Source organism: Parasteatoda tepidariorum, chromosome 1, assembly GCF_043381705.1.
Source record: "Parasteatoda tepidariorum isolate YZ-2023 chromosome 1, CAS_Ptep_4.0, whole genome shotgun sequence".
Lineage (NCBI taxonomy): Eukaryota > Metazoa > Arthropoda > Arachnida > Araneae > Theridiidae > Parasteatoda > Parasteatoda tepidariorum.
The window spans coordinates 38932484-38960207 of NC_092204.1; the positions used below are offsets into that span (position 1 = coordinate 38932484).

The window sequence follows — 27724 nt, forward strand, 5'->3', positions numbered from 1 at the left end:
AAGAAGGTTTCTTTACCGCATATTTAAATGCTCTGACGTGCCAAACACTTTATAGCAAAATTTTAAACGAAAATAGTTTTTGTTAGTTTCTATTAAAAGTATTGCTAGTTTCATTTAAGCAAAAATATTTAATGGTGATATTTAATTGATGGTTTAACAAATGGTTAGCTTTCTATAAGACTTTCCGTAATCACTTTCCTTAGCATGTATATTTAGACTCCTTGTGAAAAATATGAGATCTTAAATTAATATTTAAGGAAAATAGAACTTGTTGCTCGTTTCACAAATTAATATTTGAGGAAAAAACAAAAGCATGATAAATATTTAACGAATTTCTACTGATAGAAAACATCAAAATGGATTTGAATGCCTGATTTGGAGGTGTTTCGAATTCGGAGCCTTTCAATTTTTTTCTGTCATCTCCGGCAAATAAACAGGTTTTGATGTTTTCATTTCCGCTCTCGTCAGTGATGTTATTCAGTCGTTAGATTTCTATAACGTTTTTTTTGTTGAAATATTAATTTAATTCCAATAGATATTGTACTTTTATGACTTTATTATTTAGGACATGGATTCTAAGTGTGATCATTTATCACGGAAGATCTTTCAATTGTTAACTCCTTGTACGCACATTTAAAATTACGAATTAATATTGGTGGATTTAATTTTCAATAAATGTCTGATTGGCTGTTAAATATCCTTCTTATTAAAATAAATTTATAAAATATGCTGCCAAGATGAATTTCTCTCTTAATCAATAAAATAAGTTCTCAAAATCTAGTAAATAAATTTCTATATGTTAAGACTTCACTGATCAAACTCTAGATTTCAATCACATTCATTTCTTGCTAAGATGACAGCTAATATCTCTGTTTGATTCAGTAAGATCGTAAATTAAAATTTTTATCAATTAATTAATTTTAATTAGTGAAATAAAATTAAAATCAAAACTATAAATTTTTTAAAAATTTTAGATCCAAGGTTGATTCAAAAAGAAGTTGGCAGTTTCAAGAGAAATAATATTTTGGTTTGTAATGATCAGGATACAAAATGTTTACTCTCAAACAAACATAAAATCAGGAATAGGGAAAACATGTATGCTACAAAAATCATTAATGATTTCTCTTAATTTAACAGAACATTTTATTTTCCAATTGCATGGTAAATTGATTCAATTTGAAAGGAAATAGAGTTCATATTAAAACTACTTAATTATGTCAAATTTGAACGATAGTATAATTTAGAAGTACCAACCGTATGCTGTAATTGTTTACCAGTATTTTTACTAGTAAGCAAATAAATTTTGCCTTGAAGTTGAAGTCAAAGGTAGTAGAGTAGCGGCTAAAACCGTACTTTACAATCACTGATATTGACATAAGATCTTTTATAGCCTTGCAAAAATAGAAAAGTTTAAACTCTCGTATAAAAACATTTAAATTTTTGCGTTTATACAAGTTGTTCTGTAATTATCGCTCTAAATGTATGTTTTCAAGACTCTTTGTAAAAATTCAAGACAAGAAATATACACTTAAGGTCACGAGATAAAAGGTAAAGTGATAGAGGGAAACAAAATTTTTTAACAAAATCTGACGAATAATTATGTAAGACGGTGTATGGAAAACAAAACCACCTTGATTAGTTTAAGAAATTAAAAGGCATTTCCTGTTGTTGNATATGTTGTTCCTACTAAATCGAAGTAGTTGTGTTTTTTTCATATTATACCCAATTATGTCAAATTTGAACGATAGTATAATTTAGAAGTACCAACCGTATGCTGTAATTGTTCACCAGTATTTTTACTAGCAAGCAAATAAATATTGCCTTGAAGTTGAAGCCAAAGGTAGTAGAGTAGCGAAAACCGTACTTTACAATCACTGATATTGACATAAGATGTTTTATAGCCTTGCAAAAATAGAAAAGTTTAAACCGTCATATAAAAAAATTTAATTTTTTGCGTTCATACAAGTTATTCTGTAATTATCGCTCTAAATGTATGTTTTTAAGAATCTTTGTAAAAATTCAAGACAAAAAATATACACTTAGGGTCACAAGATAAAAGGTAAAGTGATAGAGGGAAATTCTTTTTCTTTTGACAAAATAATTTTTTTTTTGGACAATTTTTATGAAAGACGGTGTATGGAAAACAAAATCACTTTGATTGCTTTAAGAAACTAAAAGGCATTTCCAAATTCCCCTTATGCTTTCCTTTAGTTTTCATTGTGAAGCGTAGTTTCCTTTTCTTATATCCTGTATTATTTGATAACGGTTCGTTCCATTTTGATAACGTTTTCCTTTTTCTCATTCTTTTTAATAGTGATTTACGAACTCTAAATTTTAAAAGCGGAGAATCCTGTACATATTTTACTCAATAAACTTTTTAAACGAAAGATATATTTACGAGTTTATGAAACTGCCACTTTCTTTTTGTACAATCTAATCCAATAAATGATCTAAAAGGAATAGTTTTGCCACAACAAATATTACCATAATCTAATCTCCCAGTTTCACTATTTGAAAGTAGAAAGGATTATAAAAGCAGATATGTAATCCTTTACAAATTTCATCAATTAAGTGACAGACTTTGATTTACTCTCTGAATTTTCAATGAGACATATCATACCGGGATTATTGCTATATTAATGTAGTTTTACAATGGTCATGGGAAAAGTGAATTAAGTCATACATCAAATGATCACTAATTTCATAAAAGAGGTTAAGGAAATCGACAATAGGTATCGTATAACTTGTATTACTGCATTTAGCTTGAATTTATATTTGAGTGAGAAAGTTTTCCGTATCTTCAGATGCACAAAATGACATTTTCATCATTATAAGCTCGACCAAATTATTTAGAATGATTATCCATTAGCATAGAGCTCTATTATATACTCTTGAAATTTTAAAACAGTTCAGCAAATAACAAGTGTGGCAGCCACACTCAAGAGATATTGGCAGGAAATATAGCCTTCAGAGTTTTGGCAGCGTGAACTAGTGTGAGAAATGTATAGTGCTAGTAAACCCACGTCACAGGAACCCATTGTGTCATATGGTTCACTTTTTCAAGCGTTTTCTCTAGGGTCCGTATGGTTTCTTCGATATCATTATTTACAATGGTCAAATCGAAGAAATGACCATAAGCCTGCCGTAACAGTTCACTTTCTTTAAATAGCCTCTCCAAACTTCCATCAATCTAAAACACAAAGCAATACATATATGAATCAAAATGGTAAACAAAACGCTTAAATTGAAATACACTAGTTAATTTAAAACTCTTGGGCAACAACGCAAAGGTTATGGAACACTTGGACTCTTCAGATCGAAGATTTTAAATTTTATTTTCCTTGGTGCCAAAAATGCTTCAAACTGGTACGGATCAGGCTGTAACAATATTCTAGAAGAGAGTGACGTGAAGCAAGGTTCTTTTTGCCGCAAACTCAATAGAAATAACCATGGGTGAACGAATTAACTGGTTCGAAATTTAAAAAGTAGGTTCAAGAATTTGATCGGATATCTGTCTTTAATAGAAGGATAGAGCATAAAAAAAAACTTAAACTGCTTTAATCCTTTCTAGTGCAATGCAGCCAATCTGGCAACACTAATTCAACAAATGTTACAAACCACTAGAAATATAAAACTAATTGCTTTTAAACGTTTGGCAACCACTATTCGATAAACAACAAACAGCTAAAGTATGTCGCTTAACTTTGAACGTGCTGTTTAAGGCCGCACAGGCTAATGTCTTCAATTGAATTTTGCTATTCCGAAATGGTGAAAAATACATAAAATAACTTAATATCAAAACTCAACGGATTAACCAAGCAGATTTAATCTCCGATTACGGTTCAATAGACGACGGAAATGCATGTTTTCGCCAAAGCATCTTGGTAATGTTTCAGTCTGCCCTGATGATACATCAGTGATGACGATTATTATCTTGGAACTTTGATATTTCTTTAAACGTGACAATAACGGTATTCTAAAAAGTGCTTTCACAATAAGTTCTGAATACCATGTCTTGTGATAAATGTCGAATTTGCAATAATTATCGTCAAAGAAAATTTCTCAAACACTACCTCCGGAATTATCAAGAACAAGAATGATAATGTTGAGAGCGTTATGGTTAACGATAAATATCGAATATAATATTTTTTTCAGCGATCAATTTCGCGAGGATTTATTGTCCAATATAAAAATAATGTAAATTGTAAGAATATTGCCGAATATAAAGAGATACTGTAAATGTGCTGTATAAAATGTTTTTTTTTGCTTTGATGTTCATTTTGTCAAAATAAGCATAGACGGAAGAAAGGTAATAATAATCTTTTGAAAAATTTGGACGTGCTTCTCTTAATTTAAATGAGATAAAATGAATAATTACAAAATTAGCAATAAAGATAAATATTAAATAATAGAAAGTTGTCAAAAATTCGAAATCTTACATCTTGCATGTTTCCTAAGGAAGGAGCTGCAATGAATACGGTGTAAGGAGTGTATTCGGATGATCTTAAAATCTTCAATGCCTAAAATAAAATGAAATGAGAAAAAAAATTATATTCGTGGAAAAGGATAAACGAAATCCATAATACCGTTTTCAAATCAATTTATCGAATTAAATTTTAGCATTACATTGCACGCAAAATTGTAGGTTCGAGTCTATTCAAAATACTTTTAACATAAAATAACCAAAAATGTTTTTACAGAAGAATGTTTAATCAAAATGAATTAATTGAACAAATCTATTCAATAATTATAGATAATTATTTAAACTGTAATACTTCGAGTTTAAATTATGTCTACTTGAACGTAAATAGTCAGAGTGATTCGATTAAGTTGAAGTTACAGAAGATCCGCTACAAAAATTTGATTGGTTCATCTAAAAAAAGAAATTTTTTTAAAAAAGTCATGGGGTGTAGAAATTAGACAGTATTTTATTCGTTGAAAAGTAATCTCAATAACCTGGCCTTTACCGTCGTAAGGGCTTTCTTCGTGCACTTAGGCCTTTGTCAGATGAAATCTCAAACTCAGGCTCGGGTTAAAAAAAAAAAAAAAAAAAAAAAAAAAAAAAAAAAACCTATCTATTTTGCTCTACGGCAGACTTGTATTTAAAATCTTCCTGAAAAAATGTTAGACCTAGAATATTTTAAACATATAATACTTTTTTTTGCATGTTTTTGTTGAAATACTAGTTTTCTAAAGATCTTTACAGTTTATTTTAACAATGAGATAAGTTGTTGTTTAGATTTTTTTAATAAAAAATAGTTACTTCCTTTTTATTTTAACAAGATGGTAATATAATTATTAAAAGAATATAATGAAAACTTTAGTTGTCTAAAAATCATTTCCATTCTGACAGAGATATGAAGCTTTTGTTCGTGTCCAGCTCTTTCCGAAATTTTTTTTTAAAAATTTGCAATCGATATTATGAAGCGATTAAAAAATTTCTGCATGTTCTTATCGAAACTCAATTGCTGTTCTACTAATAGCGTTGGATACGGTGAACCTAGCTTGCTTGCAATTGACTTTAAAGAGACAATGTCTGGCACAAAGAAGAAAAGATGTTTCGAAAATTTGTCTCTGGAAAGGCAATCGCATCTGTAAATCTTTAGGGTTACGTTGCTTCAGTACATCCTCAATGTTACGTTACATCAGTACATCCTCAGGGATACGTTGTATCAGTACATCCTCAGGATCACGTTGTATTTGGACAACCTTTAAGAAGGATGAGGAAGTCTGGCGACTAAAGGGGACATTTTCTTACAGTTGCTTATTTTAATGATTTGCGGCTTTAAGACAATTAAAAAAATAAAACAAATAATTCTTTGTATTTTACACGAAATTCGGTAACAAGATAATTAAAAATGAAATCACTGTCTGTATTTCATGCGGTTTTTCACAAGACAGTTTAAAACGTATTCTCCAAATTTTCGATGTCGATTTGTTTCAAGCAAAGAGTGCCAAGAAAGCTTCAGTTAGTTGAAAAAGGAAATAAAATAATACTAATACTCCGCATATTGGATATAAAAATTGTTGCTAATATATTTTATTGTTTTTTTTAAATGTAAATTAACACACCAATGTTTAGTATGATGAAACATGCTAATTGAATTCCAAGTGCCATTTTTTTCTCTCCAAAAACTCCTTGTTGTCATAGGTAAATATAAACCATTTATTGTTTGAGTAACATAACTATCAATCTTTTTTGAAAAAAAAAGTACTATTCAACTTAATTTCAATTTTAGATACATGAAGCTAAAAAAAATTGAATCGAATTAACTTAAGCTAAAGAAAAAAAGCTAATTACTTGAGGTTCAACATCTAGTATAGCCATTTTTCCTTCAGCGTGTAACTGTCTTATGGTTTCTAATTTAGTGCCATACATAGCTTCTTCATGTGTGCCGTATTCAAGGTATTCATTAGCAGCTATATCAGCCATCATTTCTTCGTGGGATACAAAGAAATAGTTTTTTCCGTTCTCTTCACCTTTCCTCATCGGCCTTGTTGTATCTGATGATAAATGCAATCATATAAAGGCATTTTTATTTGCAATCAATTAAAAAAGAAAATTCAACATTAGTTTACTTTTGTCTATGCTTATGGTAGATCTTAAAAAATAATTTCACCAACAAATTAATTGAATATTACTATCTAGTGTTAACACAATCAGTTCTCTCAATGGGATATCTGCAAGGGACATAGTGTTGATATCTAAATCCTGATAGGCTGTTGAAACTTGGTATTTGTTTACGTTATCAACTGTTCTTCCCATTTTAATTTGAGAAAACCAAGCCCGTCAAGTACCAATTCTCTTAAGATTTCTCATTCAGATTCATTTCAGATTACAGATTTTTCTGTTTTTATCCATTATTCTCGGACTGTAAAAAATTCCCGTTCTTTTTATAGAATTTCTTTGTACATCCGAAGGTTTAATGCTGTTTTGTTGACAAAACAATTTTTCTCTGTTTTTAATCCTAATCGTAAACCGATTACAATCGACAGTTCAAATTCTAGTTTTTGTCATGCAGTTTTACGATAACTATTTTTTTTCAAATCATTTTACGATTATTTTCTACATTTGCTCTTATTGATCATCAATTATTTAATGGTTTGGAGCATCGTATAAATAAAACTGCAATTCGAATTTAATGTCAAAATGATACTCTATCTGATTAATATATTTCTTCAGATATAATTTTTTGGTAAATTAAATTGCCAGACATTTTTATATGGGTGGGCTACTGTATTTTTAAACATTTTCACACTTTAATATTATTTCAATACGCAAGACTCAATAAGAGAAATACAATTAAGGATTTTTCGTCATACTAACATACTAGAACTGTGGTAGCTCAGATGACAGAGTGTTAGCCTCCCAAGGAGGTGAACCAGATTCGAACCTCAGTGTTGACAGGTATTACGAATGCCACTCCGGTTCGTACTGACATAATTATTTTATAGAATTTTTTGTTAAAATAACAGAGTTTGTTTGTAAAAACAACAGTTCTTATCTGGTTAAAAAACAGGTGTCTGCTTTTAGAAAACAGTATTTTTCTGAGAAATAAACGATCCATTTACGTGTGATTGCCACACCAGCTGATAGTATTTTTTCTGTAAATTTAAATATTTTTTTTTACAATTTTATTTTGTGCAATACTGATGATATTGTTATCACGAATGTAAAAATAGAAATAGATAAATTAAATATTCTTGACATAAATACATTAAAAAGCTGAAGAAATTTAGCAAAAAATCACTTACGTGGAATTGGATAAGCGTACTTATCAGGATGATGGCTGATGAGAGTATTTTTTATGTGTCTCCTACCAACACCATGAGCCCCTATGAAACGAATTATAGGAATTAAAAATTGATTTAGAACGCAATTTTTAAAAAGAAATATTTAAAGAAAAAAATTTACCTAATAAAACTAAAGTTTTTCTAGTGAAATTGGAAAGCTTGACCACCTCTTCGTAGGTGACAACGTCGAGCTGATCGAAAACGGCATTGTGCTTGGCTAAGTATTTGTCTTTAAAATGTTTCTTCTTGCGGGAAAATATTGAGCAATTCACTAGATGGAGAGAAAATTCATCAGATCGAATTATTTTTCAACCAAAGTTAAAAACGAAAATAGAAAGGTATGATATAGCATGAAAATATATGAATAAGAAAACATAAAAAGTTCTCGATTTTTTGTTTTGTTTTGGTTCATAAGTTTTTATTTCTATCACATATTTTAAAATTAAGTTCACTATAGAATAATCACTTCGCAAAAAATATATGGTGCGGTTGTTGCTTATATTCAAGCAGCTTTCTTTCTTTTTTTTTTTTTACATGCAACACTCTCTTGGCACAATAAAAAATAAGTTCGTGCTGTGTTTGATTCCTGATAAACCGATCGAAATTCATCGCTGATAAACGGAAATAAGGGAATTTTATCTGAATACACTTTCAAAAAGTTTATGTCACCGTTGAACCATAATATCGGTACCTATATAACCATAATCTCAATCAGTACGGTGCAAAAAGGCAGCAAACTTAAATGGTAAAATATTTATAGCGCAATGGTATGTTTCTATTTAAGTTCGACCATAGAATCGTGCAATCAAAATTAGAAAGTTCGATTATATGGTTCAATTTAGCTCCATATTTAAGTTGGAGTGGATTTGAACGATATTAAGGTTCAAAACACTCCATGATTACAGTGTATTAAAATCATCATTAAAATGCGTGTTTGAAACGAACATTCTCTTTCAACAGATAAAATAAGTCATCTTAACCCATCATCCATAAATTCCGGACTAGGTTCTTATAATCAATACCGATAATCAAAGTTGGAAAAACATTTGGCCCAAAAGCTTTAGTGCTTCAACGATATTAACAAAATAAAAGGCTTTCTGGTCGAAATGTTAAGGCTTAGAAATATGAAAACTACTTACAAAAAAAACGCTTGACCAAAATGGTGAGAAAGTAGAAAAAAATAAAAAAATGCCAACGCTTTGAAAAATAAACATTATTAAAAACAAACGTTTCTTTGTATTTTCTTAAACTAAAATCCTTTTTCAAAAATTTATTTTTGAAATAAAATTACAACATTTCTCATTCAAACTTTCTAGACCACATACATGAAGTGTAGATTTAATAATTTTCATGACCTTGCGAACAAATAATGCATTCCAGTTGTTTTTAAATATATTTAAGACATTTAATATTTAGTAACAGCATTTAGAATTTAGCATAGCGATAGAGTTTTTAATCATAATATTTTGAGTTATATTCTAGAGAAGGATGTTAGTTCTTTTAAATTGATGTTAAGTTCTGAATTTTTTAGAACTCAAATAATGAGGGTAAGTAAATTAGATCAAAGCGTTATTTATTAGCAAGTTGTTTCTTTTTCTATTTGCCAATTGTAATTTGCTAATTTCTATTTGCTAATTGTTTTTGAATTTGCTAATTGTGTAGGTTTCGTGTTATTCATTATTTGGTTAGTAAACTGATAGCTTAATTGCTATTATGAGAAAGACTAGCTTAATTGCTATTATGAGAAAGACAATCTTCTAATTTGTTAATCTTTAAACGTAACTTATGCAGGAAATAATAAAATAAAGGAAGGGAAAACGGGAGAAATAGGAGAATGAATGAATCATGAAGAAAAAGGAAATAAGGGATCAATTGAAGATATAAAAAATGGAAACAGAGAAAGAGATGGAATCCAAGAAAGGATATTTTCTAAACTGAATAATTGATCAGCTGACAGAAGATAACGCGTATCAAGAAAAAAAATTCGATACCAATACACTCAAGGATATATCATGAAAGCATTGGTTCGAAATTTAAAAATTTCAAGTGGACAAAAAAATGTCATTGTGATCACATATTTAAAAAAAAAAGAAGTAAAACCGAAAAATATTTAAGTGTCATTCAGAAAGAAACGTAAATTTTATATTATTATTTTTTGGGGGGTCAAAAACATAAGTCTAATTTTTTAAAAGCATAAATTTATTAAAAACAACTGTCAAAAAATATTTATAAAATGGAAAAATTAAGTCTCCTAAAATTTACTTGGATACCTCAAAACGATTCGATACAAAATAACCCCATCTATTCATTGTGTTGAATATTGAATGTTACATTTATTAATTAAAGTATGCGCATTTATTAATTTAAATCCCGGAATTTGATTCGAGGATACCTAAATGTTACCTTTCAGAATATTTTATTACTGTGTCTAAGCATTCTTGACATAGAAAACTAAAAACTTGTTTTTACATGTATGCTTCTAAAAAAAATATAAATAAATTAAAATTTACGTTTTTGGTTTCGTTAAAATGAAACTTAACTCTTATTTCAGGAGACCTAAATGTTTTTTAATTTGACTAAAATATTTTTGGTAGATTTTAATCAATTTAAAATTTTAAATCAAAATTTTATTAAATTTTTTTTTGTGAGTGTAAGTGATACACTTACCACTCCTAGAATTCTATTACAACTTCAGACCATTAATAAACGTATCCGAAAAAAGGGGACAAATACAAAACTAGACAAGTAGGTGTCAAGAACAGCTGACTTGTTACTTTCCCAGGGAACGTCATAAATTAGAAACTTTTGTAGTTACAACTCTCTCTCCTCTCCGACATTTTCTACCATTTTTTTTTTAAAATGTCAGTTTGCTATCCCTTAATATTGTTAATGATCCATTCTATTCTACAGCGCCAAGAATAATGATTTGACTTAATACTCGCATTTCCTTTGACGTTTCGAGTAGGTACTACAACTTCTTTTTTTTTCTTCTTCCAACTGAAAACGGCAATTCTCTTTTCCGATAAATTTACGCAAATAGAAAAAAAAAAAAATGATGGAAAGACAGGATGTTGTAGTTTTCCCGAGAAGTGTATAATTAACTCAGCGAATTGTTAATGGTTTAAATATCTGTTAGAGAATTTTGAGAACATTTGTAATAATTACTTTCATCAGAAGCAAATGAATTACACATTTTTTTGAAAAAAAAAATGTAAATCTCAGAGTAATAATAATAATAAAAAAAAACGATAAGAGATACCATGTTATTTTTAAGTAAGTGTAATTGATAGCTGTCCTGCATAATTGAGGAATAAAGCAATAAATGTTCAATAAAGCAAACAGAGAAAATAAAAAAGAGAAATAGTTTGTGAAATGCTATATCAAAAAAGCATGCATGTAAAGTGTGCAACAAAAAATAATTACCCTGAATAACTTTTGATCTAATGATCGGATTTTCATGTTCCAGGATTCTATCTTAATGGTTCAAACAAGTGGCCTAAAACATGCTAATTAATTAGTGCAGACGATATTTTAAGTAACGAAATCAGGCACTATACAGACGGAATAACTAAATTTATTTTTGCATAGGATTATCTTTGGTTAAATAAAATTTAGAGTTGTGTGCAGGAATTTCTTGTTTCGCTTAAAAAATTCTCGAGACATGGCGATATACGCAAAAAAGTAAAACTAATATTAAGAGGTCCAAACTTTTGACAGCATTCCTGGCTCAGTTATTAGATCCATATATCCCAGATTACAGCTACCTCCTATTTGGGGGGGGGGGTTAGGAATATGAATTCGTCGAAAACAAAAAGGCGCTTTTGTGTCCGACTTCGTAACTTAAAATATCGTCCGCACTACTTTATTAGGTTATCTGAGGTCACCACCGCGAATCATTAAGATTGAGTTCTGGTAAGGAAAATCTGATTATTAGATCAAAAGTTATTCAGGGTAATTGGCTTTTTTTAGGATTGTACAGCTAAAACAAATATCTAGAGTAGCCTATGTTTTTTCAACAGATTATAGGCTGAATTACGAAACTCTGTACGGTATAAAAGGTAAAACGTCTACGACAGAGATGTTTGCACAAAAAGTTTCAAAATCATAAAAAAGGTTTTGCAAGAAGAAAATAAAATGAAGAGCAAATTCTTTTAACGTCATTGATAACTGTGAATGTTGATTTTAATTGTAAGTTGTCAAAAAGGGAAATAAGGGGCTACGGTAGATATGTGGTCAACAAGAGGCATATTCTTTTGAAGTGAGCAGCAAGATTTTTAAAAATAGAGAAACTTTAATAAAAATTAAGGAACTTTTTATTGAGCAAGAAGTTAACTTAGCTGGTGGTCGCCCACAAATTGCTTTACAAAACAGTAGACTCTAATTTTTTTACATTTCTGTATTGGCATCCAGAAATAAACAAAAGTATCTTCCATTTAAACCTTTTTAGCATAATATAGCTAACTTAATCAGCAGAAAAATGTCTTTTTTTAAAACAATTTTTTGTCATAATAGCGGAAGATTAGTAATTTTAACTCCTTATAAGCATACAATTTATCGTTAATATTAGCAGTTTGATGGTAAATTGAAAATTTATCGCAATAACGTACTTTTCGCAATATTCTGTACTCGTTATATCGAACTTTTACTGCATATTTTATCAATACTATGTAAAATGCCTAGCCCTCACCTTGATACAAACTAATACATAGTAGCCTAAGTTACTTGCTTATTATTTCTCTAGAATTCCAAAATAATTAATAAAGGTTTGTTCGCATAATACCAAACTATGACTTGAGTTGCTCAAAACAAACCTTGTTCGTTCTTTGAGCTTTCGATGGCCAAGCAGGCTGTTCTCCACTCCTGAAGCTCTGGAGAAGGTATGAGTCCGGCCGTGCCGTCCGATCCTTCCTTTCTCGCCTGCCACCAATTGTGGTCATCTTTGCTGATGATTTGCAGAATATCACCCGTTTGGAATGCAATACCAGCTTGTGCACAAGGGATTAGGTCATCTTCGTTGGGATCATAATCAAATTGAGCTCGAACATAGATCTGGAAATGACACAACATCCAATATAATAGTCCGGTCAATTATTATACGTATGCTAAAACGCTTATTGTAATGGAGCAAGATGTAAAAGTGAAAGGGAGAAGTAGGTGTAGGCGTGAAGCATTAAAGCAGAGCAATATATCGTGAATAACAATATGTTTTTAATATCGTGTAAACGATATTTTAAAGTGTATTTATGTAATATATAGTTAATTGAGTACGTAATATATGAGTTAATTTGACAACGATGTACGTTGAATACGATAACATAGAGATACTTACTGAAAACAATAATATTGTGACAGTAATCAAACACGATAGTATGGAGGCAATGGTTGAATTCGATAATATCGCGATACTTATCGATGATCCAGTCATGAGCGGGCTAGTTTCACTACTTTTTATATTATAATTAAAAGTTTTTAAGAAAAATTAAAAAAAAAACTTATTTTTCACTAAACAAAGAAAAAAAATTACCCAAGATAAAAAAATAATGTAAATTAGTGAAATGATGAAAGATCCCGTTGCATTATTAAACGTCGTGTAATATCGCTATAAACAATTAAACAATGCTCAGCATTGCGATATAGTGTTAAATGAATGGAATATAGCGATGTATTGTAATTTACATTTCAATATAAAAGTTGAAAAGTCTAATCTGTAAAAGTTGAGAAGTTTAAAATAAAAGAGTAAAATATTTAAAAATGATAAAGTGAAAGATTTCAAAACAAAATTGTGCGGAAGAGCCTTTAAATAACGTAGAACAATTTTGTATTCGCACTTTTGAAGAGCACAAATGCAAAACATTGTTTAAAATTGAATTAAACGCTTAATTGTGCAGCATTTTTTCTATCAGTTTCAATATGAATTAAATTCTATCAAGAACCGAATTTATCCTATCTTAAAATATTAAAAAAGAAATTTTTGAAATATGAAAATAATGAATATAATGTTTATAAATTGCAATGAATATAATGTTAAATAAATATAATGATTATAAATTTAATAAATGATTATAAATGAATATAAATGCTAATGAATATAATGTTTATAAATTACAGTTTATAAATTGCTCTCTGATATTTTAACAAATTATTTATAAAAAAGTCACTGACATGCATCGTTAACAAAGTATACATATTTTATTTTTAAACAAAGTTTAATATCTAAAATTTTATAAAATTTATGTAACAAATTGTAATTTACAACGGCAATCACTATAATTTCTTATGAAATATAGGTTATTTGCTGATTAAATTTTTAAAGTTGTGTTTGATATAATTCAATTTCATTAATCTACATTTTGAATGGTCATATATTTAAGAAAAAATGTAAGTAATAACATAAAGAAGGAAATGATAATTTATCACCCCTTTTAAGTTGACTACTAAAGAAATGTATCGTAAGTAGTCAGCTTTTACAGTATACCTTTTTTTAATGTTAAATATGTATCATTATTTGAGTGCCATCAAATAATAAAGTTAGTCAGAATGTACTGCATTCTGTTTTGTTATCTTACACGAAGAAAGAACTCCGGTAAAATTACCACACTTTAAAAACATTTTTAAGAAAAAAACCCCTTATAATTTTGGAAATAAAACTAAAGTACACGGTATTTAAACAATTCATAAGATAACTGTTTCCGTTTATATGGTAACAGTTTACCGGACATTCTGGTTTTTAAAATTATTATATTCTAATATTCTTATTACCGAACATTTAGTAAAAATACAAAACTGAAAATTAAATTTAACCGAATAAATAGTTTTTATGCCATGATCTACAGTATCTTGATAAGAATACCAAATTTTACAACATTTATTAAATTTTAACGCAAATTATAAAATATAAACGCAAATTATAATATTTCATTGTTAATTCTACCACCAAAGTGTTCGGTAAAAATTACCGTGCTTTTTGGCGTTCTCATAGAGCCAGAAACACGGACAATTTTACCATATACTGTTAGTTTTGACTATACCTTTTTTTCTCAATGTATTTTTGTTGTTTTCGGCATTTTGTCTGTACCTACTCATCTGGTAATTTATCTAAAGTTTATGTGTAGATTATCAGAAAATGATTTTTACATAATATCTAAATTTCCCATCTAATTGATTTTTAGATAACAATATCTAATTGATTTTTACATAATATCTAAATTGCATATCTAATTGATTTTTAGATAATAATATCTAATAGATTTTTACATTATATCTAAATTGCCCATCTAATTGAGTTTTAGATAATAATATCTAATTGATTTTTACATAATATCTAAATTGCCCATCTAATTGATTTTTAGATAATAATATCTAATTGATTTTTACATAATATCTAAATCTAATTGCTTTAAGCCTGTATTGGCGGTGAATGGAGGAGAGAATTTATGCTCTAATGCTTCACCAAACGATTGCTCATTCTTTGATTTTTCGTGTTGATGATCAAAGCAAAGTAGGCAGAACTTATTTTTATTTAATAAAGCCAATAAAATTTATCTATAATTACATTACATTTTATTGTAGTAATTAAAAATTATTCCAAATAAGAGAACGTTATGCCCAAAAATGAATATTTTTAAAAAGCAACTTTTCAAAAACTCGATAAATGATACAATTTTATGGCCGTTGCTTGATTGATACTTGGTGTACCTATATTAAAAATTTTTAGTTATGGCTTAGGTGGCAATGAAAACAGAAACAACTGAATTACGTAGTCTATTAATTGAAAAAAAATATTCTTCTGTAGCATTCATTAAAAACGCGATGAATTATTCTCACTTACACCATCGTGTAACGACTCATAGAACTTGCGTCATTGAAAATATTGCTGATAATTTTGATTCATAATCTATGCAATAAAATTTTATTTATTTAACAAAACTAGTTTTATTGCTATTTACGGTATTAATAATAACCAGATTAGTATCAATGTTTCCTTATGTTATTATAAATATTCGAAAACATAACAATTAATTTAATAACAATTAAAAAAAAACGTCGAATGTTTTTTTTTTTTACAACTTGTTTAGCAAATTTAGTTGTAACTTATATAACCAATATTTGAAGTTGTAAAACACATACCGTAAACCGGGGCGAGTCTACCCATCAAGGGGCGAGTCTACCCATTTTAGTTTTATTTAATTTTCACTATTTTAAATTGCAAATAAAATTTTTTTAACCGACGGAGGACTTAGTTCAGACTCTAAGGAAGATGGCGCTGTAGTAGTTTGATCCTATTTTATTTATTTGGTGTCTTTTTAACCGACCTGTTCAAACGTCTTTTGAGAGATTTGTATTGAAAATCAGCAAACTTTTAGTTGGTGCTCCGTAAGTATATTATTATTATTACTATTTTCACTTTGGTTAAGTGATAAACTTATCTAAGACTAAGATTACATTAATTTTATATAAAAAAAAACAAAAAGAATGTAAGTTTTGCTGTTGTAAACAAAAAGCCAGAATTCGCGGGGCGAGTCTACCCATTCGTATTTAGTTTTAATAAAGCATAATAATATAATTTAGAACTTTGTTTATATTAAAATTAAGTCATTTTAAATGAATTTGAGTATATTATTTTAATTCTGCATTGATAAATTTATCATTAATAAGAAAATTTATAGGTTAAATATAAATGTAAATATAAAATATGTTTATTTTACCTATTTTTTCAATTTTTATATTACAAAATTAACTTTTTTTATTTAATGCAAGTTAAATAAATTATTATTTATAAATTATTATTACCTCCCAAAAGAATGGGAAAAGGATTTTTCATGATTCCCAATGTTTGAATTTCGATTTTGTTAATAATCTTTAATTATTATTATTTATTAATTATTTAATTGTAAATTTATATTAATTTTAATTTATTTTTATCAACAATAATCAGAAAAAAATGTTATTTTATAATGTTAATGATTATAAAAACAAAACTGTGATCAAAATGTGATAATCGATCAAATACTCAATTTGTGTTATTTTATGAATAAAAAAATGGAATATATAATAAAGTTATGAATTTTACTTCATAAATATCCTATATAGTAACTAAAATAACAATTTAATAGTAAAATTTGATTATTTACAATGTTAACATTCATTTTAGTAGAATGGGTAGACTCGCCCCATACGAGAGATTTGTCAGCAGTTCTATAAAAATATACAGTAACAGCGTAACTGTTAATATTTTCTAAAATCGATTTCACAGCTTTAAAGAGGGATAAATAGCGATTCCGAAACACCTATTAAAAGCCTTTTTTCTTTAATATTTACAAAAGTTTGACCACATGAAAGTTGACAAACTGAAAAAATGGGTAGACTCGCCCCGTTTTACGGTATTATTAAATAATATATATATTTATTACTTGAAAATGATCTTAATTCATTTTATTTTTAGGAGATATATGATATTATGATATAGATGATAGTATATTAGGTATATTATGATCTTAATTCATTTTATTTTTATATTTTGCCCCTAGATTACCTTCAGCGCAGGAATTTAAAAGACAAAAATCTTAAAATATGGTAGTTTACTGTACTGCATTTGGTTGTACAGAAAAATTTGTTAAAGATGGATACATTTTACAGGTAAGTTAACTAATCGATTTTAAGAATTACGATTGTTTTACCTACAATATAAGTTTACTTTTAGCATATTCTTATCTTCCTTAAAACATCATGTGAAACACTACTATTATATTTTAATTATTCTAAAATCCAAATTTATGCTTTTAAAATTATCTTAATAGTAAATACAAACGAATAAGAACACAACTAAACCATAAAGTAGCGATTATATAGAATTATTCGTTATCAATAGACATTTTTTAAAAATTTTAATGATAAAATGTAGTCGGCGAATTTTTAGCGGCATTGTTGTTTATTTTCTTCGCCTTTTATTTACGCTATATTTTTTACTTTCTGTAATGTTTCCGTAAGACAGAACTGTTCTATATATTTTTATAATTTCAGTAGCTTGTTCTGGATCAGTTTTGCTTACAATAACAAAAAAGATGAATACAAAACGATTCGATAAATAAGGCAGAGATTTTTAACACTTAATTATTAGTCTTTACTGAAATTATTAGGTCTTTTTCAATTGACTTAGTTAGATTCTTTTTAATTACAAGAATACATAAAAATAGAGAATATTATCAGAAGTATTAAGGCTATTTAACCTTGTAATAGTTCAAATAAAATTGTTAAGTTAAAAAGAGGGATTTGTATTGTTTTTAATGTGACGTAGGATTTCCTTTTCAATTTTTATTTTATTTTTTGATTTCTTGACATGTCTTACATCCTTTTTTGTAAGTGTTTTGAAAAATTCCCAGTACCAGGAAAGGAATCCATGATTTTATAGGACATTACAGCATTGCTTGCTATCTAAGATTAATTTAAACGTGCTTTTCTCATTATTAAAAATCTCAATAAGGTGAATTCTAAAATGTGATACATACTTCATAATACTTCAACACGAAGAATTAATAAACATAAACAAATTAAAAAAAAAAACTAAATTATTGTAGTTTTTTTTTCAGAATATATAAAACATCATTAGAGGAAATTTTTCTTTAAAATATGTTTTAACAAAGGTAACGCATTATTAATTAATTAAAATTATTTCTTTATTAATTATTAATTAATTAAGAAATAATTTTTAAAATTACCTTCTTTAAAGTTTCAGAGAAAAATACTTTGATTTTTAACTTAAATTATTGATTTTTAACTTTGATTTTTTTAATATTAATTAATTGATTTTTAACTTCATAATACGATCATTAATTTAACTGCCCAATTGGATGTTTCTAATTTTGCAAAACATTAAAAAAATTAATCATAGAATTCTAAAATAATTTTTTATCTAGCAAAGTCTCGCAGGAAAATATCCAATATTCTACTGTTCTGTTAATTTTAACGCTCCTGGATCTCTTAACTTTCCTCCATTGCTTTTATAGATACAAAACACGAATCCACCAGAAATGATAGCACAACGGTCATGCGACACCCTTCTCTCACCGCCAAAATTGCCTAAGGAGAGGGAGTCTTATGTTTGACAGTCTTCTCTCTCCGCCAAAATTGTCCAAGGAGAGGAAGCCTTATGCTTGGGAATATACGACACTCTTCTCTCTCCGCCAAAATTGCCCAAGGAGAGGAAGCCTTATGTTTGGGAATATACGACACCCTTCTCTCACCGCCAAAATTGCCCAAGGAGAGGGAGTCTTATGTTTGGGAATATACGACACCCTTCTCTCTGCGCCAAAATTGCCTAAAGAGAGGGAGTCTTATGTTTGGGAATATACGACACCATTCTCTCGCTGCCAAAATTGCCTAAGGAGAGGGAGTCTTATGTTTGGGAATATACGACACCCTTCTCTCTCCGACAAAATTGCCTAAGGAGAGGGAGTCTTATGCTTGGGAATATACGACACCCTTCTCTCTCCGCCAAAATTGCCTAAAGAGAGAGATGAGGGGGAAAATATAGCAGCGCACTTGCTTTACTTAAATTCCAGCTCTATGGGTTTCACTTTATGTGATTGTTTAGCAAAACTCATATTTTTATGAACTTTATTATCACTATTTTATTTATATCAATATTTGAGACCCATTAGATTAGTATAAATATATTATTATTAATATTTGAAGAAATTGCAACGAATCTTGATTCATTTTTTTTAGGAGAAACGTGGCTCCCTTTTTGCACATGCATGCTATAAAAGCTAGTTTTTCTATAACTGTCATTATTAATATGTTATACCAATCAGATTAGTATAAATATTTGATTAATTATCAGTATCTGATTTTATTATCAACGCTTGAAAATATTGACACTAATTTTAATTCATTATTTTTATGTAAAAACGTGATATCATTTCTTTATATGCTTGTTTAGTAAAACTAGCTTTTATATAACCTTTATTATCAATATTTGATACAAATCAAATAAGTATTAATATTTAAAATATTGCGAACAATTTTATTTCCTATTCTTCTTAAAAAAACAGAGACGGTGTGCTTGTTTAGAAAAAATTCGATTTTCTCTAACTTATTTTTAATACTAGATTAATATTGATATTTAATACTAATCAAATAAATATCAGTATTTTATTAGTTACCGAAGCCAAAATCTTTGATGGTTTTCCATCGATGTACCAACATAATCTTGATAGCAACCAACAATGATTACATCATGAACCATTATATTTTTTAATGGTAACCAACATAAAGTAATCATCATCTCAATGTAGAAATTAGGACTGATTTATGATGGTCCAACATAATAAACCCAAATTTTTTTGATGGTTTGCTCATGTTGTGCCATCACGAATTTCCCTCATAGTATCTTAGAAATCAAATGTTGGAACAATCATGAACAACCATCATCCCAATGTAGGAATTAGGACTGATTTATGATGGTTCAAAATTGTTTTGATGGTATATTCCTGAGAACCAACAAGAATTCCCATTAAACCACCATGGAAATGTATAGTTGAAACCATAATAAATCATCCCGGATCATCATGGATTGTTGGTCCATGACTTCTCTTGATGGTTAACCATCATAGTATTAAGGTAGCACTTTCCATCATGGAATGATAGAAGTTTGTTGGCATATCAAAAACCATGAACACGTAATGGAAAATGTTGGATGATGGTGACTATCAAATGATGTTGAACCATCATGAACAGCACTGAAACCAACATAAATCATCAAAATTTTTTGATGAGACCATCAAGAAATTTGACTTAGGTATTAATATTTGATTTCATTATTAAGAGTTTAAATTATCTCAATTACTTAAGATTCATTATTTTCAGGAAAACTGTGATGCCATTTCTTTATGTGCTTGTTTAAAATATTTAATAACTTTTATTATTAATATTTAGTTAAGTTTTTAAATATTATTTCATGGTTCTGAAAATATAATAAAAATTCTTTGATTGCACTCAAGAGAAAACTGATGTCGAATATGTTTTCGTCAGATGAGCCTTTCCATCTTCATCAATACTTTAGGTAATGACAGCTCATTAATCTTGGCTGAATTAATGAAAAATGAATACGTCGTCAAAGCGAAGGCAATTTCTAATGGTATAATTTTCAGAAACAGTTAACTAATCATAAAACAAGTGTCTCGTGAAATTCTAGATTTAAACGAAGAAAAATATTGAGAAGGTAAAATTAGTTGTCCAATAGGATATTGAATTTATCACGAAAAGTAAAGCATTAAACCTTTGCTGCAATGCTCCATTACTCTTAGATTTTGTTTTTTAAATTTACTTTTTGCTTCTTTTATAGATGTCAAATAAATTTCAAATTGTTTTACTCCAATTCCGATTGAAGTATGATTTAAAATAAAATTCTAATAGAAAGTCAGAAAATGATCTAGTTTATGAAATAAATATTACTTTTGGTTTATGCACTAGTTACACAATGATAAACATTAATCTTTACCTCGAATATAAAATATGATATACTCCATGATCTATTGCTTAAAACTATCAATTTTCTTTCGAAAAATAATTAAATTACTGGGCACATCCAGTTTTAAAATTAAGCTTGATAAAAAGTGCAAAACTGACATTTTTACGCATTTTTAAGTCAAATATGTTTGAATTTATAAATACAAAAAAAATATAGGTTTTGGGACAATATCGTTTAAGTTCCATCTTTTCTAAAGAAGAAATTTTTAAATCAAAATAATCATTAGTATAGCTTCCAGATGGGTAGTAAGTTTTTGGTATTTCAGCTTGACACAATGCATAAAAACATATTATTTAATTGCTTGGAATTGGAGGTTTATTTTTCATCAAAATGTTCTTCTGAACAATTTAAATTGTGGCTTATCATTACAATGCCCAAAGCCCTTTAATTCAATTTAGACAAAATGAAGCTTAATACTTTGAACGTAACATTCGATCGTGATTTTGCACTTCATACATAAAACATACAAATTTAAGAACTTTAAAGATGGTTCTTTATAAAAAAATATTTAACTATAGAAAACAAAGCTATTACTGGAGTTTTACATGAAATAAATTTTGTAATCATGCACAATACAGGAAAACTATAAATATCTGATTAGCATATTTGAATATTCCTTCATCCTTTTGAAATTGTTGGAAGAAGCAAAATATCTCAAAAACTAGATGGGATAAGTAATTCTTGCTCACAGAATTGCATCTTATATAAAAATATCAATTCATACAAAAACTATCAAGGGCTATACGTTAGTGAACTTCGTTAATGCTGTGTTACCACTTATTAAAACTAATTGCTTTCACAATACTGCATTTTTGTTACGAAGAAGTCTTTTGAATCCCTTCTCTACAATGATTCCTTTACAATGATAATGATATTTTTCATGAGCTTCATGCAAGTATCATTTAAACTACTTTGCAAAAACTTAAAAAAAAATAGTTTTCATAAAAAAATATGTTTAGATTGAAATAGTGGAGCCAATATCAAACATAAGTCGATAAATATTGTAGGAATTTTTACCTTTGAAGAGGAAAGGCAGTAAATAAGTTTGTTTATAAAAAATGATAGTCGAAAACCGGACAGCAAATCATTCAGAAATCTATTCCAAAATTATCACAAAAAAAATGATGATAATATTTCTATTTTATGAGATTGATTTTTTGGAGGTAAAAGAACAACAACAATAGTAATATTAATTGAATTGGAACTATTTAAAAGTGGCAGAGATTTCTCTAAGACTCAATTTTTAACTTTAAGTTTAAAATTGACTTTAACTTTCAAACAGAGTTATTAAAACTTTAAGTTTAAACCATATAATAATATCTAAAAATTGTGATAAAAATAAATGCTAAATAATTATACTTTTAAAGGCGTTTTTAAAACAATTAAAAATAATTTAAAATTATTATACTTACTAATATAGGAGGAGGATTTATCCTAAAATACTAGCAGCATGAAAGGGAGAGCTATTATAAAAACTTACAACAAAAACATATAGTTTTTAACAGTAAAATACAATAGAAAAATGTACATAATTGTAAAATTTGCTTAAAAAAGTAAAATAAAGACACATAAAAGAGTATAAAGACAGACACAAAAGCATTTAAATAGCTAATTTTATTTATAAACTAAAATTTGATACAGAGCAAGTAAAACAAAAAAAATATGGCAAAGAAAAATATTTTCTAAACAATATGACACTAAAAATATTGTATAACTTATTCAAACAAGAAATAGCCCATTTAAATAAAATATTATAAGATGAACAAGCATGGCACTTAAAACGCATGCATACATGCTGATTCTAAGTAGTTAGGATACAAAAGTAAACATAAACAAACATATAATTTAAAAACTAAAGTTTCTGTTAAGGCCTATTACACTATACATTGAGTCTTACAAGGTGAAAGAATTGTGAAGATTTCATTAATTTATTAATATGTAGAACTGAATTTCAGATTCATTAGTCCATTATTAATCTTCTAGTAGGTCACGAGTTATTTCCTAGAAATGCGATATTTTTCATTGAATTTTCCCAGTCTTAAGAGTTTAATATTGTATTTAAGAGAGTTTAATTGTAGCGTATCTTTTCAAGGCGTATTGAATTGGAAGCGTATCTTTTCAAGGCGTAAGGATTGATGGCGTATCTTTTCAAGTGAGTAAATGTTAAAACCATATTGTCATTAGCTTAATGTTATTAGTTACAAATAATTTAAAAAGTTTTTACTCTAAAAGAAAAGAAAAAATAACTACAATAACAATTTATAATAATCAAACATTTATAGCAATGATTTAAAAATAATCTAAATCAAATTACTGATATTTCGAATGCATTCATGGCATTAGCACAATAATAAATTGAAAAAAGTAATAAGGTCATCAAAAATATGATTGAAAATTATGTATAGCATGGAACAAATTGGTTTCATAGTCGTTTCACTGCAGAACAAAAGAATTAGAAAAGTTCAAATACTATGAATTTTGAGAAATAAACGGTATTGCGAAAAATGGATTTCAGGCGGCAGCTGAGAATAGACAAAAAAAAAAAANAAAAAAAAAAAAAAAAAAAAAAAAAAAAAAAAAAAAAAAAAAAAAAAAAAAAAAAAGATAGAAGAGGAGGAATAGCTTAGGACTGGTTTTCAACGCACAACTAGGATTGAAAATAAACAAAATTCATCTTTAATTCTCTAAAATATCTCTCATATACGCGTAACTGTTTAAATAAAAAACATTTATTACATAAAAAATATTAAAATCAAGAAGACATTGCAATTCTACAATTCAAGAAAGGAAAATAAGACCTAACTAAGTATTTTAAACAGCCTTCAAAAATATTCTGTACTTTAAGACTCAATGTATTATAAGAAAATAAGTACTTACAAGAAAAGCATTCATAATACGTAAGTATGAAACTTAAAGAATGGCAAAAAATAATGTTAACAACTCATGCATATAATTAGCTGCGTAACTTAATAAAAAAGTTGGAAATAAGTTGCATTAACTAATTTTTTAATGTATAAAGTTACAATAAAAAAAGGGAAAATTTGTTCAAAATCACAAATTTTGAAAGTATATATACATGTATATATGTAGATGAATTGAATTAAAAAAATAGGAAATTTTTTTCTAACATAAATTTTGTCACTTAATTGACTTAAACCTCTTATGATTACATTGTGTTTGGCCAAATTTTTTTTCTTCCAATTTTCAAAACATTTATAATATTAATAATATATCATTTATAGTGATTTATTAACTCATTTTTGTAAAAACTCTCTAGGACTCTAAGAATATTTCCTTTTATTGAATCAATGGTTTCAAAATGAGGATTATAAATATAATTTTTTATAAAATAAAATTTTTTTTAACTTGCTGCTTAACTGAACCAAATATTGTTCAAAGCAGAAAAAAAGTATATTAAATGTAACGAAAATTATGAAAAATTAATGATTCTTTAAGAACTTGAGAGGTAACCTAAGATAAAATCTAACTGGTGTAAAAACTAAAGTGAATAATTTTTTTAATACTTTTAGGCGTTAACATTTTAATTCTATTTGTCTAGTTATTCGAATTAAACAGTTTCAACTTAGAGCTAATTTAATCAACAAGAAATTTTTAAAAGCAGTACTGATATAAATATTATAAAAACTAAGTTATATTTTTCATGAAAAATATTACTCAACGTTTTAAAAAATTTAAAAATTATTAAGGTTAAAAAATGCTCTATATTTCAATTTAAAAATGAAAAAAAAATGGCAAGAAAAGTTTGAAAGGAAATTAATATGCTGAAACAAAGATTCACCCCGCTAACATTTTTTACAACTGTAGAAAATAATAATAATAAAAAACAAATGTTTGGCACAGCCGTATTATGGAAAAATTGCATGAAGGTAATGTACTGATAAATCAATATAAGTAGAGTGAGAATGGAATGAAACATTTTAGAAATGACATACATGCCAATCAGCTGACATATATGACAATTATGGCAATTAGATCACATAAATAAATGATTTTCGCATTAATTAGAAGGTTATTTTAAACGGATTACAGTTAAATCTAAATAGAGCATAAAAAACAATCAATCTTTTTTATCATTAAATTTTAAATAAAATGAAATAGAATGAAAAAGAAAATGAAACGTTTCAGTCAAAAGAATAGAAAATACATAAACAATATGACAAGAAATAACTTTAAAATCAAAAATTAAGTATTTTTTTTTATATCTCATTTCGCAAACTCATTTTGGAAGTTGTTGTACTTTCTTGGTCACAATTCTTTTGGATATTAACTATTATCCTTTCAACAAGAATCACCTCCAGCACATATAATTAAAGGAATTTAAAAAAATGGCACAATGCGAATTTTTCCAATTTTCTCAGAAAAAATCTTTTTGAAAAATTAATTACTAGATTTGATCCTTTTGGTTCAGTATTTGTGCTAAATTTCATAAGACTTTCAATTCCGTGTGCAATGAAAAAGACATAATATCAGTCGTTGAGTTGAGTTAAAAACAGAGTATTTTATAACACGTTTATAGCTCTGTATTAAGACCAAAGCTCTACAAATTTGAAAATGTTTTATAGGTAGTCGTGTCTACATTAGTTAAAAGTTTGATCATGAAATTTTAATATGTATTGAAATTTTGCAATACATGTGTTTAAATTATTTCTTGTCACTTTGTAATCTATCATCGATTGTGCGTTTTTATGCTTCTCATTCTCACAAAAAACATGACAAATAAGTCGTAACAAATGTGATGCTTTCAAGCATAGCAATCAGCAGACTAAGTTAATGGCATTTTGTTGCATGCACCTCATGCAGACACAAAAAAGATAACACATAAAAAAAACATCATTTAAAATATAATACAAAGTATTAGAATGGTAGCTCTTGTTTATTGCCCAAAGAAAACAAATAATTTTTTTGCAACAGATAAAAGTTGTTGTAAATATATATCTAGGGAATGTTTCTGTTTTCAGTAATAATATTATTATAATGAGTCAGAATAATTTTTTTACTTAGTTTATATTTGTAGGTGTATATTTTTAAAATATACAGTTTAGTTCTAGATGAAAAGAGGTATTGAAATTCATTTCATAGTCTTCCCTTTCAATTACAATAAAGCAATACTTGAGAGTGATATTCACGAATGCTTTGCGGTAGTAATTTTTTTTTCTTGGATCAGAATTGTTAAGATTTTTTCCCGTTTTTATAACTACAGGAAGATGTAGCCAAATTCGTACATTGAAAAGCATTCTAAAAAACAATCTAAGATGATAAGTAGAAACAAAATTTGAATTAAATAGATTATTAAACTCCAGTTTATGTTCTTTTTTATTTTAGAATTTGATGAAAGGTACAATAATAGATAAAAATAGAAGTTTTAAATGACTTTCTTATTTTTTCATGAAAATAAAGGAACGTAGCATCATTTATACAAGTTTATAATTAAAAATGCTTAATGCATAGCGCTTAGTAATCAATTGCTTAAATGTATATTTTTTGAACAATTGATAAAAATGAATTAAATAGGGATTAGGGGTTGCACATTAATATTTAAGAAATAAATAAACAAAAACTAATAATTAAATATTAATATGCGGAGATTCTTAACATGTAACTTTGCTGATTTTATTTTTGATAAATATTTTAAAAGTGTGTATTAATGGTGTAGATTATTAAACGTTCCACATAACACATTAAATAGAATAAAATTCTAATTGTATGGAAAGAAAATTCTCTTAATTTCAAATAATGCACAAATTTCGAATTATATCTAGTGACACTTCAATAAAACTAATAATACAATTTAAATTTTTAACGGAATTTTTGTTTAAAAATAACGCTGTATTAGAATAACATAATTCGGTAGGCTTAAACAAAAACAAAGCCCCCAAAAATTAAAAAAGCAAAAAAATTAAGTCTTATTTACGAAAAAATCATCTATAATTATTTAAAAAAATTTAATCTTAGAAATATTTTTAAAGTGGACTGGAAAAGAATCTTAAAAATATAGAATCCTAATGGTATAAATTAGATCCATTTCTGTCTTAATTTAAGTTTATTTTTACGAGAACAAAATTAAAACGTGACATTATCAAGTGAGTCATGCGGAAATACGAACATTCGCAACAATTTCATTCCAATTTAAAAACCAGCAAAGCACAAATTATTCAATAACGGTAATTAGCTTTTTTTTTTTTTAGAAAAAAAGGATGCTTCTATAAAGGCAGAGGCATTCATAAAGTAGAACAATTTAAACGCGTAGTCCTTGACAGAATGCCCGCAAGGTTTCAGGCAACTCATTAGCATATAAAAATTTTACCTCACAAGGAGGGGGAGCACTTCGATAACTTGGAACTATTTTGAACGTCACGCTTCCGCGAGCATCACGCTGAAAGA

General features: G+C 27.5%; 1 protein-coding gene across 5 annotated transcripts in view; it reads right to left on the bottom strand.

The window, feature by feature from the left end:
* Nucleotides 1-2304: 2304 nt before the first annotated feature.
* LOC107447019 (peripheral plasma membrane protein CASK) overlaps nt 2305-27724 on the bottom strand; it is a 584473-nt gene continuing 559053 nt past the window's right edge. For 4 of the 5 annotated variants that reach the window (XM_071178932.1, XM_071178937.1, XM_071178935.1 and 1 more), the window contains 8 exons: nt 27648-27716; nt 22735-22764; nt 12606-12843; nt 7916-8065; nt 7756-7836; nt 6302-6504; nt 4440-4520; nt 2305-3190 (listed from right to left, as the gene is read on the bottom strand). In XM_071178932.1, coding sequence (XP_071035033.1) covers nt 3011-3190; nt 4440-4520; nt 6302-6504; nt 7756-7836; nt 7916-8065; nt 12606-12843; nt 22735-22764; nt 27648-27716 — 1032 coding nt within the window. In that variant the 3' untranslated portion in view covers nt 2305-3010. The remainder of the gene's footprint in view (nt 3191-4439; nt 4521-6301; nt 6505-7755; nt 7837-7915; nt 8066-12605; nt 12844-22734; nt 22765-27647; nt 27717-27724) is intronic. The other variant, XM_071178934.1, reaches the window with a different exon arrangement.